The sequence below is a fragment of the Triturus cristatus genome, chromosome 12, assembly GCF_964204655.1.
Source record: "Triturus cristatus chromosome 12, aTriCri1.1, whole genome shotgun sequence".
NCBI classification, from domain to species: Eukaryota; Metazoa; Chordata; class Amphibia; order Caudata; family Salamandridae; genus Triturus; species Triturus cristatus.
In genome coordinates, this window is record NC_140595.1 from 706737528 (window position 1) to 706762784 (window position 25257).

The 25257-nt window shown below is 47.6% G+C and overlaps 1 protein-coding gene, 7 non-coding genes and 1 pseudogene across 8 annotated transcripts; all 9 read right to left on the reverse strand.

Moving 5' to 3' along the window:
* Nucleotides 1–284: 284 nt before the first annotated feature.
* TRNAL-AAG (transfer RNA leucine (anticodon AAG)) lies at nucleotides 285–366 on the reverse strand. The gene has a single exon. It is a non-coding gene; the product is annotated as a tRNA-Leu (tRNA).
* A 2290-nt stretch (nucleotides 367–2656) lies between these two features.
* On the reverse strand, nucleotides 2657–11545 carry LOC146780198 (polyadenylate-binding protein 1-A-like). Its single transcript, XM_085637132.1, has 4 exons — nucleotides 11207–11545; nucleotides 6971–7319; nucleotides 6399–6490; nucleotides 2657–3079 (listed from the first exon to the last, which is right to left on the reverse strand). Exons 1-4 carry the CDS (start codon nucleotides 11543–11545, stop codon nucleotides 2657–2659), a joined length of 1203 nt encoding a protein of 400 aa, XP_085493258.1.
* TRNAL-AAG (transfer RNA leucine (anticodon AAG)) lies at nucleotides 4527–4608 on the reverse strand. Its single transcript has one exon. It is a non-coding gene; the product is annotated as a tRNA-Leu (tRNA).
* TRNAL-AAG (transfer RNA leucine (anticodon AAG)) lies at nucleotides 8767–8848 on the reverse strand. Its single transcript has one exon. It is a non-coding gene; the product is annotated as a tRNA-Leu (tRNA).
* Nucleotides 9272–9353, reverse strand: TRNAS-GCU (transfer RNA serine (anticodon GCU)). The gene has a single exon. It is a non-coding gene; the product is annotated as a tRNA-Ser (tRNA).
* A 3837-nt stretch (nucleotides 11546–15382) lies between the features above and the next one.
* LOC146780202 (RNA-binding protein 14 pseudogene) lies at nucleotides 15383–15787 on the reverse strand (annotated as a pseudogene).
* A 1465-nt stretch (nucleotides 15788–17252) lies between these two features.
* TRNAL-AAG (transfer RNA leucine (anticodon AAG)) lies at nucleotides 17253–17334 on the reverse strand. Its single transcript has one exon. It is a non-coding gene; the product is annotated as a tRNA-Leu (tRNA).
* A 4159-nt stretch (nucleotides 17335–21493) lies between these two features.
* On the reverse strand, nucleotides 21494–21575 carry TRNAL-AAG (transfer RNA leucine (anticodon AAG)). Its single transcript has one exon. It is a non-coding gene; the product is annotated as a tRNA-Leu (tRNA).
* A 423-nt stretch (nucleotides 21576–21998) lies between these two features.
* TRNAS-GCU (transfer RNA serine (anticodon GCU)) lies at nucleotides 21999–22080 on the reverse strand. Its single transcript has one exon. It is a non-coding gene; the product is annotated as a tRNA-Ser (tRNA).
* Nucleotides 22081–25257: the final 3177 nt, after the last annotated feature.

The window sequence follows — 25257 nt, forward strand, 5'->3', positions numbered from 1 at the left end:
AGGTAGAACTGGTTTGTCAAAAGTGGCTGCCAATGCTCCGACCCTACACTTCCAACCCATACCCTTGGATGCCACTTGCAGTTCTGTGATGTCACACGCGTCGTCATCTGCGACACAAGGAGCCATGGTTCACTCGTGAAAATGCTAATCATGGTAACACGGGGAAAGGAGACTTCACGTTGGGAGGAAGACAGAATGTATTTGATTCCCTGGGTTTTCCTTTAAATGTATGTAAAGCACATAAAGCACATGCCTATATATGAGTGCATTGTTCAAAAGTGAACTGGCAGCGGTGGGATTCGAACCCACGCCTCCGGAGAGACTGGAGCCTTAATCCAGCGCCTTAGACCGCTCGGCCACGTTACCACCTGTACTTCAGTTCGGACATCCATGTCTCAAGTAGTAGAACATCCTGTCCATCTCTCATCTTTTCTTCTTTCAGGAACTGGGGGGCCTTTTTATCCTATATTGCCATTTACCTTGTACTCAAACAAATTAATGGGCAATACAAAACAGAAAGTGAACAACGTTTGAAAAGAAAACAAGAAGAATACTATGGACGTAAGAATCGTCTGCTGTGGGTCATAAATCAGCAAATTCTATCATTTTATAGGAAACACCCCTTGTAAAGAACATTGATCCGGAACACCAAAGCAGCTGCGCGACTGTTACAAATCGCAGAGGAATACAGATGTATTATGCCTCATGGTCCTGCTATGATGCGCCACAGTCTCTGTTATTCGCTTGAAATACAATACCCCTGTAAATAATGACAAAACTACGATGTACCGACGAGTGTGGGATTCGAACCCACGCGTGCAGAGCACAATGGATTAGCAGTCCATCGCCTTAACCACTCGGCCACCTCGTCTGACGACGGTGGCAGGTGTCATCCTAGTTCACTGTGTGCTCAGTGCAGGTCCATGGAGCTGTCCTTATTACCTGTAGTCTTTACTGCAGCGCTGATATCCCTAGGAACGTGGAAAGCATTGGACAACTATATTAAGAGAGGAACTTCATTTCCAACCGGCTCTTCAGGCCCTACCAAGAAAGAAGTCACTTATTCCCACGAACAACATTGACATGTGTATGGGGGTGCACTAACACTTCACTTCGAAGCCCGCAGTCTGACTCCTCAAATGCTGGGATATCGGAAGCCAATGATTTTACCACCTTTGCCAGGAGCATGCATTAGAAACCCTCGGCCTTTAATGTTGGCATTGGAAACCGATGGCGAGAAATAAACCTGCTCCTTTCGAAAAGGTCAGATTTTTTCACAAGTGTTTCGCCCCATTATTGCTGAAAATATTTGACTACCGTTTTTCACCCTCTTTCTCTTCCAGGTCTGATGCCATATTGACTCATTTTCACGCAAACAAACAGAGCTGAGCGGCCCAGGTTGCTTTATTGGGTTGTCATTCTGTGCCTCATTTGTGCCGGTGCTTTCCGGGGCTCAGCACAGGCACGTATTTCAGAGGGCCGGAACTATAAATCTCTTCTTCCGCACTCAGAATTCCCAATAACTTTTCAAAATCAACACGCCTGCTGGGATGACTGCCTGATCTGTCTTCACAGCCTGGCCCTCTCAGAGTCAGGCATGATGCATGTGTCTAGTGGAGGCATGGTGCATGTGCTACTTTTCGGGTCCCTGAGCCTGCCGGTACTGAGCACAGACGTCTACTCAAGTTCTGTCTTGTGCAGTTTTAACGTGCTGGCAATTGTCTGGCATGGGGCGAGCATTTTCACAGGACCGATTCACAAAGCTGTGGGTTACACCCAAACATACAGATTCAGTTCATTTAGCACTATCTGTGGGTAGTTTCTTTAGGCATAAGACGCAAGTATGTTCTACGCCCAAAGATTCAAGATGACGTTATTTAAACCTGGAGTATGAGGACCTATCCCAAAAGGTTTAGTGAATCGTACCCAATAAATTGGTCAACTCACAAAACTTTAAACCCTAAGAATTAAGGCTGCGGTCTGGACAATATGGTCTAATTGACGGTTCACAAATATACTTCCCATCGAGAGAACGGCTTTCACCAGGGCCTGGTTGAAACCATATGATCTACATGGGATAGTACTAGCGAAAACACGGTTGGTCTAAAATCTTGTTAGATAGTCGACGACCGCCCCCCTTCTCCACACAACCTTCCTACAGTAGTCAAGTTTGGCACATGAAGTTTATCATTTGACAGAGCACGTACTTTTGATTTAACGACATTAATGTACTGCATCTCAGTCCCCAGAGCTTAATCGACAATCCGAGAAACAGCTTTAAATACACGATTTACAATCTAGGAACCGTCGGAAGGCCAGGTGCATTTTAAAATCCATGCCTGGTAATCTTCCTAACATAGGTAGGCTGTTGCGCTAATCTGGTGGGGATTCAACTACATGTCCACTATTAGCGATTAGCTTCCGTACAAGACACATACTAATTCTTGGAAACCAAAAGTTTAAAGACTAAGAGAGGAAATGATGCCTGTGTCCGAGACTAGCGCAACAAACGCCGGTTAATGTTTCGAAACACTGGCTTAGGAGACAACTTTGTTGTTTAGTGGGAGATTAGTTGGTGGATGTAAATGTGTGGTCGTGGCTGTTTGAGTGCATGGGTCTGATCTTTTGGGGTCACGGGGAATTAAAATTGTTTGCTCTAGAACCTGCGACTGAAGAGACAGTGAGAGGTGCTGCGGTCAGTAAGCGGTAGGAAGGTCAATACTCCTTTACCTTTCACGATATCGCAGTCCACCACCCTGCCGTAGTTCTCGAAAAGGTTGCGCAGCTCGGTGGCGGTGCACGAGGCGCTGACGTTGCCCACGAACACCTTCCAGGTGTTGAGAGGCCGCGGTTTGCTCAGTTCCACCACCATCTTTCGGCCATTCAGCTCGCGGCCGTTGAGTGCCGCTATAGCGGCCAGGGCCCGGTCCTCTTCCCGCATGTGAACGAAGGCGAATTGCTTCATGACTAAACAGCTCACCACTGTGCCGTGGTGCTCGAAGAGCGCGCTCAGCTCTTCCTGCGTCGTTTGCTCGTCAACGTTGCCCACAAAGATCTTCGTCTTGATGCGTGTAAAGAACTGTGTGAATCGGAAAGGGAGCAAAGACGCAAAATATTTCTTTCTATGACGGCGCGGACGCCCACCCCCCAAGCCCTTGTGACGCCCCAAAAATACAAAATGGATGCGATGTTCTAATTACCACCCGCCACCCTTTATGGTCTTATGCGTCTCAGACATGGTGTCAGCGCCTGAACGGCGACAAGATGATAATTGCGCAGCTGCGGCGACAACTACGGCGCGGACGGCGGAGACTGACCGCTGCTCTCCCCCTCCCTGCTCAGTCTGTTCTTCCGAGTATCCCTTCCACAAGAACCGCTCGACTTTCTTGCTTCCTCAGCCCCGTTCTGTAAAATGGCGTCAGACGGCTAGGTTGTCACAGGAAAAAGGAACAAGAGCGATAACTGAAAAATAGCGGACAACACAAAGCGCCTTTCACGGGACTCGTGGTGCCGGAGTCACACTAACTCACGTTTAGAGGGACAGGAAGTCTTTGTGTAATAACAGGTAGAAACAACTAGCAGAGCCTTCGCTAGCCGAGACATAAATAAACAGAGAACGTCCCTGTAAAAAAAAAAAAAATAAACACGCCCACCAGCGAAAAAAGGGACGGCCTGGAAAAAAGAGAACGATTCGAAAAAACACGCCCCCGAGTCCGAAAAGGACGGGGCTTGTTTGGAGAGACAAACCTCTTCTCCAATGGCTGACCAGCATTTAAGAGGCCAGCCAATGGAGAAGAGGAGAGAAGAGAGGCGGGTTCAAGCCCCTCTTCTCCAAGTCATTAAATCTCGCGAGCGAGACTGCGCTAGCGCATCCTTCGCTAGCCGAGACCTAACGAGAAGACCGTCTTCTGCTATAAAGTGCAAAGATGCAGGCAGAGCCACACCACAGTTACTAACAAGGAGGTAAAAATGAAACTAAAAATAGGACAAGAGAACCCCTTAGCTCCAGGAGTCGGCTAGGTGTAGGGAAGATATTACTGGGATTGTTTTGTCCACCAATCCCCGAGATGGGCCTGCTGAGCACCTGCCTCTAAATCAGGACACGGGTAGCTAACGAAAGTGGGACACAGGCAGGCCAGGAATTAACAAAGTACTTTTTTAAAACAAGAGTTAAAGAAAAATAGACCTTTTTATGAAACGGATTTACGAGAGAAAAAACATTGGCTCTTTTCGTGCTACTGCAGGTAGAACTGGTTTGTCAAAAGTGGCTGCCAATGCTCCGACCCTACACTTCCAACCCATACCCTTGGATGCCACTTGCAGTTCTGTGATGTCACACGCGTCGTCATCTGCGACACAAGGAGCCATGGTTCACTCGTGAAAATGCTAATCATGGTAACACGGGGAAAGGAGACTTCACGTTGGAAGGAAGACAGAATGTATTTGATTCCCTGGGTTTTCCTTTAAATGTATGTACAGCACATAAAGCACATGCCTATATATGAGTGCATTGTTCAAAAGTGAACTGGCAGCGGTGGGATTCGAACCCACGCCTCCGGAGAGACTGGAGCCTTAATCCAGCGCCTTAGACCGCTCGGCCACGCTACCACCTGTACTTCAGGTCGGACATCCATGTCTCATGTAGTAGAACACCGTGTCCATCTCTCGTCTTTTCTTCTGTCAGGAACTGGGGGGCATTTTTATCCTATATTGCCATTTACCTTGTACTCAAACAAATTAATGGGCAATACAAAACAGGAAGTGAACAACGTTTGAAAAGAAAACAAGAAGAATACTATGGACGTAAGAATCGTCTGCTGTGGGTCATAAATCAGCAAATTCTATCATTTTATAGGAAACACCCCTTGTAAAGAACATTGATCGGTAACACCAAAGCAGCTGCGCGACTGTTACAAATCGCAGAGGAATACAGATGTATTATGCCTTATGGTCCTGCTATGATGCGCCACAGTCTCTGTTATTCGCTTGAAATACAATACCCTGTAAATAATGACAAAACTACGATGTACCGACGAGTGTGGGATTCGAACCCACGCGTGCAGAGCACAATGGATTAGCAGTCCATGGCCTTAACCACTCGACCACCTCGTCTGACGACGGTGGCAGGTGTCATCCTAGTTCACTGTGTGCTCAGTGCAGGTCCATGGAGCTGTCCTTATTACCTGTAGTCTTTACTGCAGCGCTGATATCCCTAGGAACGTGGAAAGCATTGGACAACTATAGTAAGAGAGGAACTTCATTTCCAACCGGCTCTTCAGGCCCTACCAAGAAAGAAGTCACTTATTCCCACGAACAACATTGACATGTGTATGGGGGTGCACTAACACTTCACTTCGAAGCCCGCAGTCTGACTCCTCAAATGCTGGGATATCGGAAGCCAATGATTTTACCACCTTTGCCAGGAGCATGCATTAGAAACCCTCGGCCTTTAATGTTGGCATTGGAAACCGATGGCGAGAAATAAACCTGCTCCTTTCGAAAAGGTCAGATTTTTTCACAAGTGTTTCGCCTCATTATTGCTGAAAATATTTGACTACCGTTTTTCACCCTCTTTCTCTTCCAGGTCTGATGCCATATTGACTCATTTTCACGCAAACAAACAGAGCTGAGCGGCCCAGGTTGCTTTATTGGGTGTCATTCTGTGCCTCATTTGTGCCGGTGCTTTCCGGGGCTCAGCACAGGCACGTATTTCAGAGGGCCGGAACTATAAATCTCTTCTTCCGCACTCAGAATTCCCAATAACTTTTCAAAATCAACACGCCTGCTGGGATGACTGCCTGATCTGTCTTCACAGCCTGGCCCTCTCAGAGTCAGGCATGATGCATGTGTCTAGTGGAGGCATGGTGCATGTGCTACTTTTCGGGTCCCTGAGCCTGCCGGTACTGAGCACAGACGTCTACTCAAGTTCTGTCTTGTGCAGTTGTAACGTGCTGGCAATTGTCTGGCATGGGCGAGCATTTTCACAGGACCGATTCACAAAGCTGTGGGTTACACCCAAACATACAGATTCAGTTCATTAAGCACTATCTGTGGGTAGTTTCTTTAGGCATAAGACGCAAGTATGTTCTACGCCCAAAGATTCAAGATGACGTTATTTAAACCTGGAGTATGAGGACCTATCCCAAAAGGTTTAGTGAATCGTACCCAATAAATTGGTCAACTCACAAAACTTTAAACCCTAAGAATTAAGGCTGCGGTCTGGACAATATGGTCTAATTGACGGTTCACAAATATACTTCCCATCGAGAGAACGGCTTTCACCAGGGCCTGGTTGAAACCATATGATCTACATGGGATAGTACTAGCGAAAACACGGTTGGTCTAAAATCTTGTTAGATAGTCGACGACCGCCCCCCTTCTCCACACAACCTTCCTACAGTAGTCAAGTTTGGCACATGAAGTTTATCATTTGACAGAGCACGTACTTTTGATTTAACGACATTAATGTACTGCATCTCAGTCCCCAGAGCTTAATCGACAATCCGAGAAACAGCTTTAAATACACGATTTACAATCTAGGAACCGTCGGAAGGCCAGGTGCATTTTAAAATCCATGCCTGGTAATCTTCCTAACATAGGTAGGCTGTTGCACTAATCTGGTGGGGATTCAACTACATGTCCACTATTAGCGATTAGCTTCCGTACAAGACACATACTAATTCTTGGAAACCAAAAGTTTAAAGACTAAGAGAGGAAATGATGCCTGTGTCCGAGACTAGCGCAACAAACGCCGGTTAATGTTTCGAAACACTGGCTTAGGATACAACTTTGTTGTTTAGTGGGAGATTAGTTGGTGGATGTAAATGTGTGGTCGTGGCTGTTTGAGTGCATGGGTCTGATCTTTTGGGGTCACGGGGAATTAAAATTGTTTGCTCTAGAACCTGCGACTGAAGAGACAGTGAGAGGTGCTGTGGTCAGTAAGCGGACAGGAAGGTCAATACTCCTTTACCTTTCACGATATCGCATTCCACCACCCTGCCGTAGTTCTCGAAAAGGTTGCGCAGCTCGGTGGCGGTGCACGAGGCGCTGACGTTGCCCACGAACACCTTCCAGGTGTTGAGAGGCCGCGGTTTGCTCAGTTCCACCACCATCTTTCGGCCATTCAGCTCGCGGCCGTTGAGTGCCGCTATAGCGGCCAGGGCCCGGTCCTCTTCCCGCATGTGAACGAAGGCGAATTGCTTCATGACTGCACAGCTCACCACTGTGCCGTGGTGCTCGAAGAGCGCGCTCAGCTCTTCCTGCGTCGTTTGCTCGTCAACGTTGCCCACAAAGATCTTCAACTTGATGCGTGTAAAGAACTGTGTGAATCGGAAAGGGAGCAAAGACGCAAAATATTTCTTTCTATGACGGCGCGGACGCCCACCCCCCAAGCCCTTGTGACGCCCCAAAAATACAAAATGGATGCGATGTTCTAATTACCACCCGCCACCCTTTATGGTCTTATGCGTCTCAGACATGGTGTCAGCGCCTGAACGGCGACAAGATGATAATTGCGCAGCTGCGGCGACAACTACGGCGCGGACGGCGGAGACTGACCGCTGCTCTCCCCCTCCCTGCTCAGTCTGTTCTTCCGAGTATCCCTTCCACAAGAACCGCTCGACTTTCTTGCTTCCTCAGCCCCGTTCTGTAAAATGGCGTCAGACGGCTAGGTTGTCACAGGAAAAAGGAACAAGAGCGATAACTGAAAAATAGCGGACAACACAAAGCGCCTTTCACGGGACTCGTGGTGCCGGAGTCACACTAACTCACGTTTAGAGGGACAGGAAGTCTTTGTGTAATAACAGGTAGAAACAACTAGCAGAGCCTTCGCTAGCCGAGACATAAATAAACAGAGAACGTCCCTGTAAAAAAAAAAAAAAAAAACACGCCCACCAGCGAAAAAAGGGACGGCCTGGAAAAAAGAGAACGATTCGAAAAAACACGCCCCCGAATCCGAAAAGGACGGGGCTCGTTTGGAGAGACAAACCTCTTCTCCAATGGCTGACCAGCATTTAAGAGGCCAGCCAATGGAGAAGAGGAGAGAAGAGAGGCGGGTTCAAGCCCCTCTTCTCCAAGTCATTAAATCTCGCGAGCGAGACTGCGCTAGCGCATCCTTCGCTAGCCGAGACCTAACGAGAAGACCGTCTTCTGCTATAAAGTGCAAAGATGCAGGCAGAGCCACACCACAGTTACTAACAAGGAGGTAAAAATGAAACTAAAAATAGGACAAGAGAACCCCTTAGCTCCAGGAGTCGGCTAGGTGTAGGGAAGATATTACTGGGATTGTTTTGTCCACCAATCCCCGAGATGGGCCTGCTGAGCACCTGCCTCTAAATCAGGACACGGGTAGCTAACGAAAGTGGGACACAGGCAGGCCAGGAATTAACAAAGTACTTTTTTAAAACAAGAGTTAAAGAAAAATAGACCTTTTTATGAAACGGATTTACGAGAGAAAAAACATTGGCTCTTTTCGTGCTACTGCAGGTAGAACTGGTTTGTCAAAAGTGGCTGCCAATGCTCCGACCCTACACTTCCAACCCATACCCTTGGATGCCACTTGCAGTTCTGTGATGTCACACGCGTCGTCATCTGCGACACAAGGAGCCATGGTTCACTCGTGAAAATGCTAATCATGGTAACACGGGGAAAGGAGACTTCACGTTGGAAGGAAGACAGAATGTATTTGATTCCCTGGGTTTTCCTTTAAATGTATGTAAAGCACATAAAGCACATGCCTATATATGAGTGCATTGTTCAAAAGTGAACTGGCAGCGGTGGGATTCGAACCCACGCCTCCGGAGAGACTGGAGCCTTAATCCAGCGCCTTAGACCGCTCGGCCACGCTACCACCTGTACTTCAAGTCGGACATCCATGTCTCAAGTAGTAGAACACCGTGTCCATCTCTCGTCTTTTCTTCTGTCAGGAACTGGGGGGCATTTTTATCCTATATTGCCATTTACCTTGTACTCAAACAAATTAATGGGCAATACAAAACAGGAAGTGAACAACGTTTGAAAAGAAAACAAGAAGAATACTATGGACGTAAGAATCGTCTGCTGTGGGTCATAAATCAGCAAATTCTATCATTTTATAGGAAACACCCCTTGTAAAGAACATTGATCGGTAACACCAAAGCAGCTGTGCGACTGTTACAAATCGCAGAGGAATACAGATGTATTATGCCTTATGGTCCTGCTATGATGCGCCACAGTCTCTGTTATTCGCTTGAAATACAATACCCCTGTAAATAATGACAAAACTGCGATGTACCGACGAGGGTGGGATTCGAACCCACGCGTGCAGAGCACAATGGATTAGCAGTCCATCGCCTTAACCACTCGGCCACCTCGTCTGACGACGGTGGCAGGTGTCATCCTAGTTCACTGTGTGCTCAGTGCAGGTCCATGGAGCTGTCCTTATTACCTGTAGTCTTTACTGCAGCGCTGATATCCCTAGGAACGTGGAAAGCATTGGACAACTATATTAAGAGAGGAACTTCATTTCCAACCGGCTCTTCAGGCCCTACCAAGAAAGAAGTCACTTATTCCCACGAACAACATTGACATGTGTATGGGGGTGCACTAACACTTCACTTCGAAGCCCCGCAGTCTGACTCCTCAAATGCTGGGATATATCGGAAGCCAATGATTTTACCACCTTTGCCAGGAGCATGCATTAGAAACCCTCGGCCTTTAATGTTGGCATTGGAAACCGATGGCGAGAAATAAACCTGATCCTTTCGAAAAGGTCAGATTTTTTCACTTGTGTTACGCCCCATTATTGCTGAAAATATTTGACTACCGTTTTTCACCCTCTTTCTCTTCCAGGTCTGATGCCATATTGACTCATTTTCACGCAAACAAACAGAGCTGAGCAGCCCAGGTTGCTTTATTGGGTTGTCATTCTGTGCCTCATTTGTGCCGGTGCTTTCCGGGGCTCAGCACAGGCACGTATTTCAGAGGGCCGGAACTATAAATCTCTTCTTCCGCACTCAGAATTCCCAATAACTTTTCAAAATCAACACGCCTGCTGGGATGACTGCCTGATCTGTCTTCACAGCCTGGCCCTCTCAGAGTCAGGCATGATGCATGTGTCTAGTGGAGGCATGATGCATGTGCTACTTTTCGGGTCTCTGAGCCTGCCGGTACTGAGCACACGCGTCTACTCAAGTTCTGTCTTGTGCAGTTGTAACGTGCTGGCAATTTTCTGGCATGGGGCGAGCGTTTTCACAGGACCGATTCACAAAGCTGTGGGTTACACCCAAACATTCAGATTCAGTTCATTAAGCACTATCTGTGGGTAGTTTCTTTAGGCATAAGACGCAAGTATGTTCTACGCCCAAAGATTCAAGATGACGTTATTTAAACCTGGAGTATGAGGACCTATCCCAAAAGGTTTAGTGAATCGTACCCAATAAATTGGTCAACTCACAAAACTTTAAACCCTAAGAATTAAGGCTGCGGTCTGGACAATATGGTCTAATTGACGGTTCACAAATATACTTCCCATCGAGAGGACGGCTTTCACCAGGGCCTGGTTGAAACCATATGATCTACATGGGATAGTACTAGCGAAAACACGGTTGGTCTAAAATCTTGTTAGATAGTCGACGCCCACCCCCTTCTCCACACAACCTTCCTACAGTAGTCAAGTTTGGCACATGAAGTTTATCATTTGACAGAGCACGTACTTTTGATTTAACGACATTAATGTACGGTATCTCAGTCCCCAGAGCTTAATCGACAATCCGAGAAACAGCTTTAAATACACGATTTACATTCTAGGAACCGTCGGTAGGCCAGGTGCATTTTAAAATCCTTGCCTGGTAATCTTCCTAACATAGGTAGGCTGTTGCGCTAATCTGGTGGGGATTCAACTACATGTCCACTATTAGCGATTAGCTTCCGTACAAGACAAATACTAATCCTTGGAAACCAAAAGTTTAAAGACTAAGAGAGGAAATGATGCCTGTGTCCGAGACTAGCGCAACAAACGCTGGTTAATGTTTCGAAACACTGGCTTAGGAGACAACTTTGTTGTTTAGTGGGAGATTAGTCGGTGGATGTAAATGTGTGGTCGTGGCTGTTTGAGTGCATGGGTCTGATCTTTTGGGGTCCCGGGGAATTAAAATTGTTTGCTCTAGAACCTGCGACTGAAGAGACAGTGAGAGGTGCTGCGGTCAGTAAGCGGTAGGAAGGTCAATACGCCTTTACCTTTCACGATATCGCATTCCACCACCCTGCCGTAGTTCTCGAAAAGGTTGCGCAGCTCGGTGGCGGTGCACGAGGTGCTGATGTTGCCCACGAACACCTTCCAGGTGTTGAGAGGCCGCGGTTTGCTCAGTTCCACCACCATCTTTCGGCCATTCAGCTCGCGGCCGTTGAGTGCCGCTATAGCGGCCAGGGCCCGGTCCTCTTCCCGCATGTGAACGAAGGCGAATTGCTTCATGACTGCACAGCTCACCACTGTGCCGTGGTGCTCGAAGAGCGCGCTCAGCTCTTCCTGCGTCGTTTGCTCGTCAACGTTGCCCACAAAGATCTTCATCTTGATGCGTGTAAAGAACTGTGTGAATCGGAAAGGGAGCAAAGACGCAAAATATTTAATTCTACGACGGCGCGGACGCCCACCCCCCAAGCCCTTGTGACGCCCCAAAAATACAAAATGGATGCGATGTTCTAATTACCACCCGCCACCCTTTATGGTCTTATGCGTCTCAGACATGGTGTCAGCGCCTGAACGGCGACAAGATGATAATTGCGCAGCTGCGGCGACAACTACGGCGCGGACGGCGGAGACTGACCGCTGCTCTCCCCCTCCCTGCTCAGTCTGTTCTTCCGAGTATCCCTTCCACAAGAACCGCTCGACTTTCTTGCTTCCTCAGCCCCGTTCTGTAAAATGGCGTCAGACGGCTAGGTTGTCACAGGAAAAAGGAACAAGAGCGATAACTGAAAAATAGCGGACAACACAAAGCGCCTTTCACGGGACTCGTGGTGCCGGAGTCACACTAACTCACGTTTAGAGGGACAGGAAGTCTTTGTGTAATAACAGGTAGAAACAACTAGCAGAGCCTTCGCTAGCCGAGACGTAAATAAACAGAGAACGTCCCTGTAAAAAAAAAAAAAATAAACACGCCCACCAGCGAAAAAAGGGACGGCCTGGAAAAAAGAGAACGATTCGAAAAAACACGCCCCCGAATCCGAAAAGGACGGGGCTTGTTTGGAGAGACAAACCTCTTCTCCAATGGCTGACCAGCATTTAAGAGGCCAGCCAATGGAGAAGAGGAGAGAAGAGAGGCGGGTTCAAGCCCCTCTTCTCCAAGTCATTAAATCTCGCGAGCGAGACTGCGCAAGCGCATCCTTCGCTAGCCGAGACCTAACGAGAAGACCGTCTTCTGCTATAAAGTGCAAAGATGCAGGCAGAGCCACACCACAGTTACTAACAAGGAGGTAAAAATGAAACTAAAAATAGCACAAGAGAACCCCTTAGCTCCAAGAGTCGGCTAGGTGTAGGGAAGATATTACTGGGATTGTTTTGTCCACCAATCCCCGAGATGGGCCTGCTGAGCGCCTGCCTCTAAATCACGACACGGGTAGCTAACGAAAGTGGGACACAGGCAGGGCAGGAATTAACAAAGTACTTTTTTAAAACAAGAGTTAAAGAAAAATAGACCTTTTTATGAAACGGATTTACGAGAGAAAAAACATTGGCTCTTTTCGTGCTACTGCAGGTAGAACTGGTTTGTCAAAAGTGGCTGCCAATGCTCCGACCCTACACTTCCAACCCATACCCTTGGATGCCACTTGCAGTTCTGTGATGTCACACGCGTCCTCATCTGCGACACAAGGAGCCATGGTTCACTCGTGAAAATGCTAATCATGGTAACACGGGGAAAGGAGACTTCACGTTGGGAGGAAGACAGAATGTATTTGATTCCCTGGGTTTTCCTTTAAATGTATGTAAAGCACATAAAGCACATGCCTATATATGAGTGCATTGTTCAAAAGTGAACTGGCAGCTGTGGGATTCGAACCCACGCCTCCGGAGAGACTGGAGCCTTAATCCAGCGCCTTAGACCGCTCGGCCACGCTACCACCTGTACTTCAGTTCGGACATCCATGTCTCAAGTAGTAGAACATCCTGTCCATCTCTCATCTTTTCTTCTTTCAGGAACTGGGGGGCCTTTTTATCCTATATTGCCATTTACCTTGTACTCAAACAAATTAATAGGCAATACAAAACAGAAAGTGAACAACGTTTGAAAAGAAAACAAGAAGAATACTATGGACGTAAGAATCGTCTGCTGTGGGTCATAAATCAGCAAATTCTATCATTTTATAGGAAACACCCCTTGTAAAGAACATTGATCGGTAACACCAAAGCAGCTGCGCGACTGTTACAAATCGCAGAGGAATACAGATGTATTATGCCTCATGGTCCTGCTATGATGCGCCACAGTCTCTGTTATTCGCTTGAAATACAATACCCCTGTAAATAATGACAAAACTACGATGTACCGACGAGTGTGGGATTCGAACCCACGCGTGCAGAGCACAATGGATTAGCAGTCCATCGCCTTAACCACTCGGCCACCTCGTCTGACGACGGTGGCAGGTGTCATCCTAGTTCACTGTGTGCTCAGTGCAGGTCCATGGAGCTGTCCTTATTACCTGTAGTCTTTACTGCAGCGCTGATATCCCTAGGAACGTGGAAAGCATTGGACAACTATATTAAGAGAGGAACTTCATTTCCAACCGGCTCTTCAGGCCCTACCAAGAAAGAAGTCACTTATTCCCACGAACAACATTGACATGTGTATGGGGGTGCACTAACACTTCACTTCGAAGCCCGCAGTCTGACTCCTCAAATGCTGGGATATCGGAAGCCAATGATTTTACCACCTTTGCCAGGAGCATGCATTAGAAACCCTCGGCCTTTAATGTTGGCATTGGAAACCGATGGCGAGAAATAAACCTGCTCCTTTCGAAAAGGTCAGATTTTTTCACAAGTGTTTCGCCCCATTATTGCTGAAAATATTTGACTACCGTTTTTCACCCTCTTTCTCTTCCAGGTCTGATGCCATATTGACTCATTTTCACGCAAACAAACAGAGCTGAGCGGCCCAGGTTGCTTTATTGGGTTGTCATTCTGTGCCTCATTTGTGCCGGTGCTTTCCGGGGCTCAGCACAGGCACGTATTTCAGAGGGCCGGAACTATAAATCTCTTCTTCCGCACTCAGAATTCCCAATAACTTTTCAAAATCAACACGCCTGCTGGGATGACTGCCTGATCTGTCTTCACAGCCTGGCCCTCTCAGAGTCAGGCATGATGCATGTGTCTAGTGGAGGCATGGTGCATGTGCTACTTTTCGGGTCCCTGAGCCTGCCGGTACTGAGCACAGACGTCTACTCAAGTTCTGTCTTGTGCAGTTTTAACGTGCTGGCAATTGTCTGGCATGGGGCGAGCATTTTCACAGGACCGATTCACAAAGCTGTGGGTTACACCCAAACATACAGATTCAGTTCATTTAGCACTATCTGTGGGTAGTTTCTTTAGGCATAAGACGCAAGTATGTTCTACGCCCAAAGATTCAAGATGATGTTATTTAAACCTGGAGTATGAGGACCTATCCCAAAAGGTTTAGTGAATCGTACCCAATAAATTGGTCAACTCACAAAACTTTAAACCCTAAGAATTAAGGCTGCGGTCTGGACAATATGGTCTAATTGACGGTTCACAAATATACTTCCCATCGAGAGAACGGCTTTCACCAGGGCCTGGTTGAAACCATATGATCTACATGGGATAGTACTAGCGAAAACACGGTTGGTCTAAAATCTTGTTAGATAGTCGACGACCGCCCCCCTTCTCCACACAACCTTCCTACAGTAGTCAAGTTTGGCACATGAAGTTTATCATTTGACAGAGCACGTACTTTTGATTTAACGACATTAATGTACTGCATCTCAGTCCCCAGAGCTTAATCGACAATCCGAGAAACAGCTTTAAATACACGATTTACAATCTAGGAACCGTCGGAAGGCCAGGTGCATTTTAAAATCCATGCCTGGTAATCTTCCTAACATAGGTAGGCTGTTGCGCTAATCTGGTGGGGATTCAACTACATGTCCACTATTAGCGATTAGCTTCCGTACAAGACACATACTAATTCTTGGAAACCAAAAGTTTAAAGACTAAGAGAGGAAATGATGCCTGTGTCCGAGACTAGCGCAACAAACGCCGGTTAATGTTTCGAAACACTGGCTTAGGAGACAACTTTGTTGTTTAGTGGGAGATTAGTTGGTGGATGTAAATGTGTGGTCGTGGCTGTTTGAGTGCATGGGTCTGATCTTTTGGGGTCACGGGGAATTAAAATTGTTTGCTCTAGAACCTGCGACTGAAGAGACAGTGAGAGGTGCTGCGGTCAGTAAGCGGTAGGAAGGTCAATACTCCTTTACCTTTCACGATATCGCAGTCCACCACCCTGCCGTAGTTCTCGAAAAGGTTGCGCAGCTCGGTGGCGGTGCACGAGGCGCTGACGTTGCCCACGAACACCTTCCAGGTGTTGAGAGGCCGCGGTTTGCTCAGTTCCACCACCATCTTTCGGCCATTCAGCTCGCGGCCGTTGAGTGCCGCTATAGCGGCCAGGGCCCGGTCCTCTTCCCGCATGTGAACGAAGGCGAATTGCTTCATGACTAAACAGCTCACCACTGTGCCGTGGTGCTCGAAGAGCGCGCTCAGCTCTTCCTGCGTCGTTTGCTCGTCAACGTTGCCCACAAAGATCTTCATCTTGATGCGTGTAAAGAACTGTGTGAATCGGAAAGGGAGCAAAGACGCAAAATATTTCTTTCTATGACGGCGCGGACGCCCACCCCCCAAGCCCTTGTGACGCCCCAAAAATACAAAATGGATGCGATGTTCTAATTACCACCCGCCACCCTTTATGGTCTTATGCGTCTCAGACATGGTGTCAGCGCCTGAACGGCGACAAGATGATAATTGCGCAGCTGCGGCGACAACTACGGCGCGGACGGCGGAGACTGACCGCTGCTCTCCCCCTCCCTGCTCAGTCTGTTCTTCCGAGTATCCCTTCCACAAGAACCGCTCGACTTTCTTGCTTCCTCAGCCCCGTTCTGTAAAATGGCGTCAGACGGCTAGGTTGTCACAGGAAAAAGGAACAAGAGCGATAACTGAAAAATAGCGGACAACACAAAGCGCCTTTCACGGGACTCGTGGTGCCGGAGTCACACTAACTCACGTTTAGAGGGACAGGAAGTCTTTGTGTAATAACAGGTAGAAACAACTAGCAGAGCCTTCGCTAGCCGAGACATAAATAAACAGAGAACGTCCCTGTAAAAAAAAAAAAAATAAACACGCCCACCAGCGAAAAAAGGGACGGCCTGGAAAAAAGAGAACGATTCGAAAAAACACGCCCCCGAGTCCGAAAAGGACGGGGCTTGTTTGGAGAGACAAACCTCTTCTCCAATGGCTGACCAGCATTTAAGAGGCCAGCCAATGGAGAAGAGGAGAGAAGAGAGGCGGGTTCAAGCCCCTCTTCTCCAAGTCATTAAATCTCGCGAGCGAGACTGCGCTAGCGCATCCTTCGCTAGCCGAGACCTAACGAGAAGACCGTCTTCTGCTATAAAGTGCAAAGATGCAGGCAGAGCCACACCACAGTTACTAACAAGGAGGTAAAAATGAAACTAAAAATAGGACAAGAGAACCCCTTAGCTCCAGGAGTCGGCTAGGTGTAGGGAAGATATTACTGGGATTGTTTTGTCCACCAATCCCCGAGATGGGCCTGCTGAGCACCTGCCTCTAAATCAGGACACGGGTAGCTAACGAAAGTGGGACACAGGCAGGCCAGGAATTAACAAAGTACTTTTTTAAAACAAGAGTTAAAGAAAAATAGACCTTTTTATGAAACGGATTTACGAGAGAAAAAACATTGGCTCTTTTCGTGCTACTGCAGGTAGAACTGGTTTGTCAAAAGTGGCTGCCAATGCTCCGACCCTACACTTCCAACCCATACCCTTGGATGCCACTTGCAGTTCTGTGATGTCACACGCGTCGTCATCTGCGACACAAGGAGCCATGGTTCACTCGTGAAAATGCTAATCATGGTAACACGGGGAAAGGAGACTTCACGTTGGAAGGAAGACAGAATGTATTTGATTCCCTGGGTTTTCCTTTAAATGTATGTACAGCACATAAAGCACATGCCTATATATGAGTGCATTGTTCAAAAGTTAACTGGCAGCGGTGGGATTCGAACCCACGCCTCCGGAGAGACTGGAGCCTTAATCCAGCGCCTTAGACCGCTCGGCCACGCTACCACCTGTACTTCAGGTCGGACATCCATGTCCCATGTAGTAGAACACCGTGTCCATCTCTCGTCTTTTCTTCTGTCAGGAACTGGGGGGCATTTTTATCCTATATTGCCATTTACCTTGTACTCAAACAAATTAATGGGCAATACAAAACAGAAAGTGAACAACGTTTGAAAAGAAAACAAGAAGAATACTATGGACGTAAGAATCGTCTGCTGTGGGTCATAAATCAGCAAATTCTATCATTTTATAGGAAACACCCCTTGTAAAGAACATTGATCGGTAACACCAAAGCAGCTGCGCGACTGTTACAAATCGCAGAGGAATACAGATGTATTATGCCTTATGGTCCTGCTATGATGCGCCACAGTCTCTGTTATTCGCTTGAAATACAAAACCCCTGTAAATAATGACAAAACTGCGATGTACCGACGAGGGTGGGATTTGAAACCACGCGTGCAGAGCACAATGGATTAGCAGTCCATCGCCTTAACCACTCGGCCACCTCGTCTGACGACGGTGGCAGGTGTCATCCTAGTTCACTGTGTGCTCAGTGCAGGTCCATGGAGCTGTCCTTATTACCTGTAGTCTTTACTGCAGCGCTGATATCCCTAGGAACGTGGAAAGCATTGGACAACTATATTAAGAGAGGAACTTCATTTCCAACCGGCTCTTCAGGCCCTACCAAGAAAGAAGTCACTTATTCCCACGAACAACATTGACATGTGTATGGGGGTGCACTAACACTTCACTTCGAAGCCCGCAGTCTGACTCCTCAAATGCTGGGATATCGGAAGCCAATGATTTTACCACCTTTGCCAGGAGCATGCATTAGAAACCCTCGGCCTTTAATGTTGGCATTGGAAACCGATGGCGAGAAATAAACCTGCTCCTTTCGAAAAGGTCAGATTTTTTCACAAGTGTTTCGCCTCATTATTGCTGAAAATATTTGACTACCGTTTTTCACCCTCTTTCTCTTCCAGGTCTGATGCCATATTGACTCATTTTCACGCAAACAAACAGAGCTGAGCGGCCCAGGTTGCTTTATTGGGTGTCATTCTGTGCCTCATTTGTGCCGGTGCTTTCCGGGGCTCAGCACAGGCACGTATTTCAGAGGGCCGGAACTATAAATCTCTTCTTCCGCACTCAGAATTCCCAATAACTTTTCAAAATCAACACGCCTGCTGGGATGACTGCCTGATCTGTCTTCACAGCCTGGCCCTCTCAGAGTCAGGCATGATGCATGTGTCTAGTGGAGGCATGGTGCATGTGCTACTTTTCGGGTCCCTGAGCCTGCCGGTACTGAGCACAGACGTCTACTCAAGTTCTGTCTTGTGCAGTTGTAACGTGCTGGCAATTGTCTGGCATGGGCGAGCATTTTCACAGGACCGATTCACAAAGCTGTGGGTTACACCCAAACATACAGATTCAGTTCATTAAGCACTATCTGTGGGTAGTTTCTTTAGGCATAAGACGCAAGTATGTTCTACGCCCAAAGATTCAAGATGACGTTATTTAAACCTGGAGTATGAGGACCTATCCCAAAAGGTTTAGTGAATCGTACCCAATAAATTGGTCAACTCACAAAACTTTAAACCCTAAGAATTAAGGCTGCGGTCTGGACAATATGGTCTAATTGACGGTTCACAAATATACTTCCCATCGAGAGAACGGCTTTCACCAGGGCCTGGTTGAAACCATATGATCTACATGGGATAGTACTAGCGAAAACACGGTTGGTCTAAAATCTTGTTAGATAGTCGACGACCGCCCCCCTTCTCCACACAACCTTCCTACAGTAGTCAAGTTTGGCACATGAAGTTTATCATTTGACAGAGCACGTACTTTTGATTTAACGACATTAATGTACTGCATCTCAGTCCCCAGAGCTTAATCGACAATCCGAGAAACAGCTTTAAATACACGATTTACAATCTAGGAACCGTCGGAAGGCCAGGTGCATTTTAAAATCCATGCCTGGTAATCTTCCTAACATAGGTAGGCTGTTGCACTAATCTGGTGGGGATTCAACTACATGTCCACTATTAGCGATTAGCTTCCGTACAAGACACATACTAATTCTTGGAAACCAAAAGTTTAAAGACTAAGAGAGGAAATGATGCCTGTGTCCGAGACTAGCGCAACAAACGCCGGTTAATGTTTCGAAACACTGGCTTAGGATACAACTTTGTTGTTTAGTGGGAGATTAGTTGGTGGATGTAAATGTGTGGTCGTGGCTGTTTGAGTGCATGGGTCTGATCTTTTGGGGTCACGGGGAATTAAAATTGTTTGCTCTAGAACCTGCGACTGAAGAGACAGTGAGAGGTGCTGTGGTCAGTAAGCGGACAGGAAGGTCAATACTCCTTTACCTTTCACGATATCGCATTCCACCACCCTGCCGTAGTTCTCGAAAAGGTTGCGCAGCTCGGTGGCGGTGCACGAGGCGCTGACGTTGCCCACGAACACCTTCCAGGTGTTGAGAGGCCGCGGTTTGCTCAGTTCCACCACCATCTTTCGGCCATTCAGCTCGCGGCCGTTGAGTGCCGCTATAGCGGCCAGGGCCCGGTCCTCTTCCCGCATGTGAACGAAGGCGAATTGCTTCATGACTGCACAGCTCACCACTGTGCCGTGGTGCTCGAAGAGCGCGCTCAGCTCTTCCTGCGTCGTTTGCTCGTCAACGTTGCCCACAAAGATCTTCAACTTGATGCGTGTAAAGAACTGTGTGAATCGGAAAGGGAGCAAAGACGCAAAATATTTCTTTCTATGACGGCGCGGACGCCCACCCCCCAAGCCCTTGTGACGCCCCAAAAATACAAAATGGATGCGATGTTCTAATTACCACCCGCCACCCTTTATGGTCTTATGCGTCTCAGACATGGTGTCAGCGCCTGAACGGCGACAAGATGATAATTGCGCAGCTGCGGCGACAACTACGGCGCGGACGGCGGAGACTGACCGCTGCTCTCCCCCTCCCTGCTCAGTCTGTTCTTCCGAGTATCCCTTCCACAAGAACCGCTCGACTTTCTTGCTTCCTCAGCCCCGTTCTGTAAAATGGCGTCAGACGGCTAGGTTGTCACAGGAAAAAGGAACAAGAGCGATAACTGAAAAATAGCGGACAACACAAAGCGCCTTTCACGGGACTCGTGGTGCCGGAGTCACACTAACTCACGTTTAGAGGGACAGGAAGTCTTTGTGTAATAACAGGTAGAAACAACTAGCAGAGCCTTCGCTAGCCGAGACATAAATAAACAGAGAACGTCCCTGTAAAAAAAAAAAAAATAAACACGCCCACCAGCGAAAAAAGGGACGGCCTGGAAAAAAGAGAACGATTCGAAAAAACACGCCCCCGAATCCGAAAAGGACGGGGCTCGTTTGGAGAGACAAACCTCTTCTCCAATGGCTGACCAGCATTTAAGAGGCCAGCCAATGGAGAAGAGGAGAGAAGAGAGGCGGGTTCAAGCCCCTCTTCTCCAAGTCATTAAATCTCGCGAGCGAGACTGCGCTAGCGCATCCTTCGCTAGCCGAGACCTAACGAGAAGACCGTCTTCTGCTATAAAGTGCAAAGATGCAGGCAGAGCCACACCACAGTTACTAACAAGGAGGTAAAAATGAAACTAAAAATAGGACAAGAGAACCCCTTAGCTCCAGGAGTCGGCTAGGTGTAGGGAAGATATTACTGGGATTGTTTTGTCCACCAATCCCCGAGATGGGCCTGCTGAGCACCTGCCTCTAAATCAGGACACGGGTAGCTAACGAAAGTGGGACACAGGCAGGCCAGGAATTAACAAAGTACTTTTTTAAAACAAGAGTTAAAGAAAAATAGACCTTTTTATGAAACGGATTTACGAGAGAAAAAACATTGGCTCTTTTCGTGCTACTGCAGGTAGAACTGGTTTGTCAAAAGTGGCTGCCAATGCTCCGACCCTACACTTCCAACCCATACCCTTGGATGCCACTTGCAGTTCTGTGATGTCACACGCGTCGTCATCTGCGACACAAGGAGCCATGGTTCACTCGTGAAAATGCTAATCATGGTAACACGGGGAAAGGAGACTTCACGTTGGAAGGAAGACAGAATGTATTTGATTCCCTGGGTTTTCCTTTAAATGTATGTAAAGCACATAAAGCACATGCCTATATATGAGTGCATTGTTCAAAAGTGAACTGGCAGCGGTGGGATTCGAACCCACGCCTCCGGAGAGACTGGAGCCTTAATCCAGCGCCTTAGACCGCTCGGCCACGCTACCACCTGTACTTCAAGTCGGACATCCATGTCTCAAGTAGTAGAACACCGTGTCCATCTCTCGTCTTTTCTTCTGTCAGGAACTGGGGGGCATTTTTATCCTATATTGCCATTTACCTTGTACTCAAACAAATTAATGGGCAATACAAAACAGGAAGTGAACAACGTTTGAAAAGAAAACAAGAAGAATACTATGGACGTAAGAATCGTCTGCTGTGGGTCATAAATCAGCAAATTCTATCATTTTATAGGAAACACCCCTTGTAAAGAACATTGATCGGTAACACCAAAGCAGCTGTGCGACTGTTACAAATCGCAGAGGAATACAGATGTATTATGCCTTATGGTCCTGCTATGATGCGCCACAGTCTCTGTTATTCGCTTGAAATACAATACCCCTGTATATAATGACAAAACTGCGATGTACCGACGAGGGTGGGATTCGAACCCACGCGTGCAGAGCACAATGGATTAGCAGTCCATCGCCTTAACCACTCGGCCACCTCGTCTGACGACGGTGGCAGGTGTCATCCTAGTTCACTGTGTGCTCAGTGCAGGTCCATGGAGCTGTCCTTATTACCTGTAGTCTTTACTGCAGCGCTGATATCCCTAGGAACGTGGAAAGCATTGGACAACTATATTAAGAGAGGAACTTCATTTCCAACCGGCTCTTCAGGCCCTACCAAGAAAGAAGTCACTTATTCCCACGAACAACATTGACATGTGTATGGGGGTGCACTAACACTTCACTTCGAAGCCCCGCAGTCTGACTCCTCAAATGCTGGGATATATCGGAAGCCAATGATTTTACCACCTTTGCCAGGAGCATGCATTAGAAACCCTCGGCCTTTAATGTTGGCATTGGAAACCGATGGCGAGAAATAAACCTGATCCTTTCGAAAAGGTCAGATTTTTTCACTTGTGTTACGCCCCATTATTGCTGAAAATATTTGACTACCGTTTTTCACCCTCTTTCTCTTCCAGGTCTGATGCCATATTGACTCATTTTCACGCAAACAAACAGAGCTGAGCAGCCCAGGTTGCTTTATTGGGTTGTCATTCTGTGCCTCATTTGTGCCGGTGCTTTCCGGGGCTCAGCACAGGCACGTATTTCAGAGGGCCGGAACTATAAATCTCTTCTTCCGCACTCAGAATTCCCAATAACTTTTCAAAATCAACACGCCTGCTGGGATGACTGCCTGATCTGTCTTCACAGCCTGGCCCTCTCAGAGTCAGGCATGATGCATGTGTCTAGTGGAGGCATGATGCATGTGCTACTTTTCGGGTCTCTGAGCCTGCCGGTACTGAGCACACGCGTCTACTCAAGTTCTGTCTTGTGCAGTTGTAACGTGCTGGCAATTTTCTGGCATGGGGCGAGCGTTTTCACAGGACCGATTCACAAAGCTGTGGGTTACACCCAAACATTCAGATTCAGTTCATTAAGCACTATCTGTGGGTAGTTTCTTTAGGCATAAGACGCAAGTATGTTCTACGCCCAAAGATTCAAGATGACGTTATTTAAACCTGGAGTATGAGGACCTATCCCAAAAGGTTTAGTGAATCGTACCCAATAAATTGGTCAACTCACAAAACTTTAAACCCTAAGAATTAAGGCTGCGGTCTGGACAATATGGTCTAATTGACGGTTCACAAATATACTTCCCATCGAGAGGACGGCTTTCACCAGGGCCTGGTTGAAACCATATGATCTACATGGGATAGTACTAGCGAAAACACGGTTGGTCTAAAATCTTGTTAGATAGTCGACGCCCACCCCCTTCTCCACACAACCTTCCTACAGTAGTCAAGTTTGGCACATGAAGTTTATCATTTGACAGAGCACGTACTTTTGATTTAACGACATTAATGTACGGCATCTCAGTCCCCAGAGCTTAATCGACAATCCGAGAAACAGCTTTAAATACACGATTTACATTCTAGGAACCGTCGGAAGGCCAGGTGCATTTTAAAATCCTTGCCTGGTAATCTTCCTAACATAGGTAGGCTGTTGCGCTAATCTGGTGGGGATTCAACTACATGTCCACTATTAGCGATTAGCTTCCGTACAAGACAAATACTAATCCTTGGAAACCAAAAGTTTAAAGACTAAGAGAGGAAATGATGCCTGTGTCCGAGACTAGCGCAACAAACGCTGGTTAATGTTTCGAAACACTGGCTTAGGAGACAACTTTGTTGTTTAGTGGGAGATTAGTCGGTGGATGTAAATGTGTGGTCGTGGCTGTTTGAGTGCATGGGTCTGATCTTTTGGGGTCCCGGGGAATTAAAATTGTTTGCTCTAGAACCTGCGACTGAAGAGACAGTGAGAGGTGCTGCGGTCAGTAAGCGGTAGGAAGGTCAATACGCCTTTACCTTTCACGATATCGCATTCCACCACCCTGCCGTAGTTCTCGAAAAGGTTGCGCAGCTCGGTGGCGGTGCACGAGGTGCTGACGTTGCCCACGAACACCTTCCAGGTGTTGAGAGGCCGCGGTTTGCTCAGTTCCACCACCATCTTTCGGCCATTCAGCTCGCGGCCGTTGAGTGCCGCTATAGCGGCCAGGGCCCGGTCCTCTTCCCGCATGTGAACGAAGGCGAATTGCTTCATGACTGCACAGCTCACCACTGTGCCGTGGTGCTCGAAGAGCGCGCTCAGCTCTTCCTGCGTCGTTTGCTCGTCAACGTTGCCCACAAAGATCTTCATCTTGATGCGTGTAAAGAACTGTGTGAATCGGAAAGGGAGCAAAGACGCAAAATATTTAATTCTACGACGGCGCGGACGCCCACCCCCCAAGCCCTTGTGACGCCCCAAAAATACAAAATGGATGCGATGTTCTAATTACCACCCGCCACCCTTTATGGTCTTATGCGTCTCAGACATGGTGTCAGCGCCTGAACGGCGACAAGATGATAATTGCGCAGCTGCGGCGACAACTACGGCGCGGACGGCGGAGACTGACCGCTGCTCTCCCCCTCCCTGCTCAGTCTGTTCTTCCGAGTATCCCTTCCACAAGAACCGCTCGACTTTCTTGCTTCCTCAGCCCCGTTCTGTAAAATGGCGTCAGACGGCTAGGTTGTCACAGGAAAAAGGAACAAGAGCGATAACTGAAAAATAGCGGACAACACAAAGCGCCTTTCACGGGACTCGTGGTGCCGGAGTCACACTAACTCACGTTTAGAGGGACAGGAAGTCTTTGTGTAATAACAGGTAGAAACAACTAGCAGAGCCTTCGCTAGCCGAGACATAAATAAACAGAGAACGTCCCTGTAAAAAAAAAAAAAATAAACACGCCCACCAGCGAAAAAAGGGACGGCCTGGAAAAAAGAGAACGATTCGAAAAAACACGCCCCCGAGTCCGAAAAGGACGGGGCTTGTTTGGAGAGACAAACCTCTTCTCCAATGGCTGACCAGCATTTAAGAGGCCAGCCAATGGAGAAGAGGAGAGAAGAGAGGCGGGTTCAAGCCCCTCTTCTCCAAGTCATTAAATCTCGCGAGCGAGACTGCGCTAGCGCATCCTTCGCTAGCCGAGACCTAACGAGAAGACCGTCTTCTGCTATAAAGTGCAAAGATGCAGGCAGAGCCACACCACAGTTACTAACAAGGAGGTAAAAATGAAACTAAAAATAGGACAAGAGAACCCCTTAGCTCCAGGAGTCGGCTAGGTGTAGGGAAGATATTACTGGGATTG

What these genes read in the sequence shown, in the direction of transcription:
- LOC146780198 (XM_085637132.1), bottom strand. Translation starts at nt 11,545, where the DNA reads ATGAAGATCTTTGTGGGCAACGTTGACGAGCAAACGACGCAGGAAGAG. An exon ending in ATATCGTGAAAGGTAAAGGC is followed by an intron (nt 7,320 to 11,206) that starts GTATTGACCTTC and finishes CGATTCACACAG; the next exon opens with TTCTTTACACGCATCAAGTT. An exon ending in GGAATGCGATATCGTGAAAG is followed by an intron (nt 6,491 to 6,970) that starts GTAAAGGAGTAT and finishes TTGTCGATTAAG; the next exon opens with CTCTGGGGACTGAGATGCAG.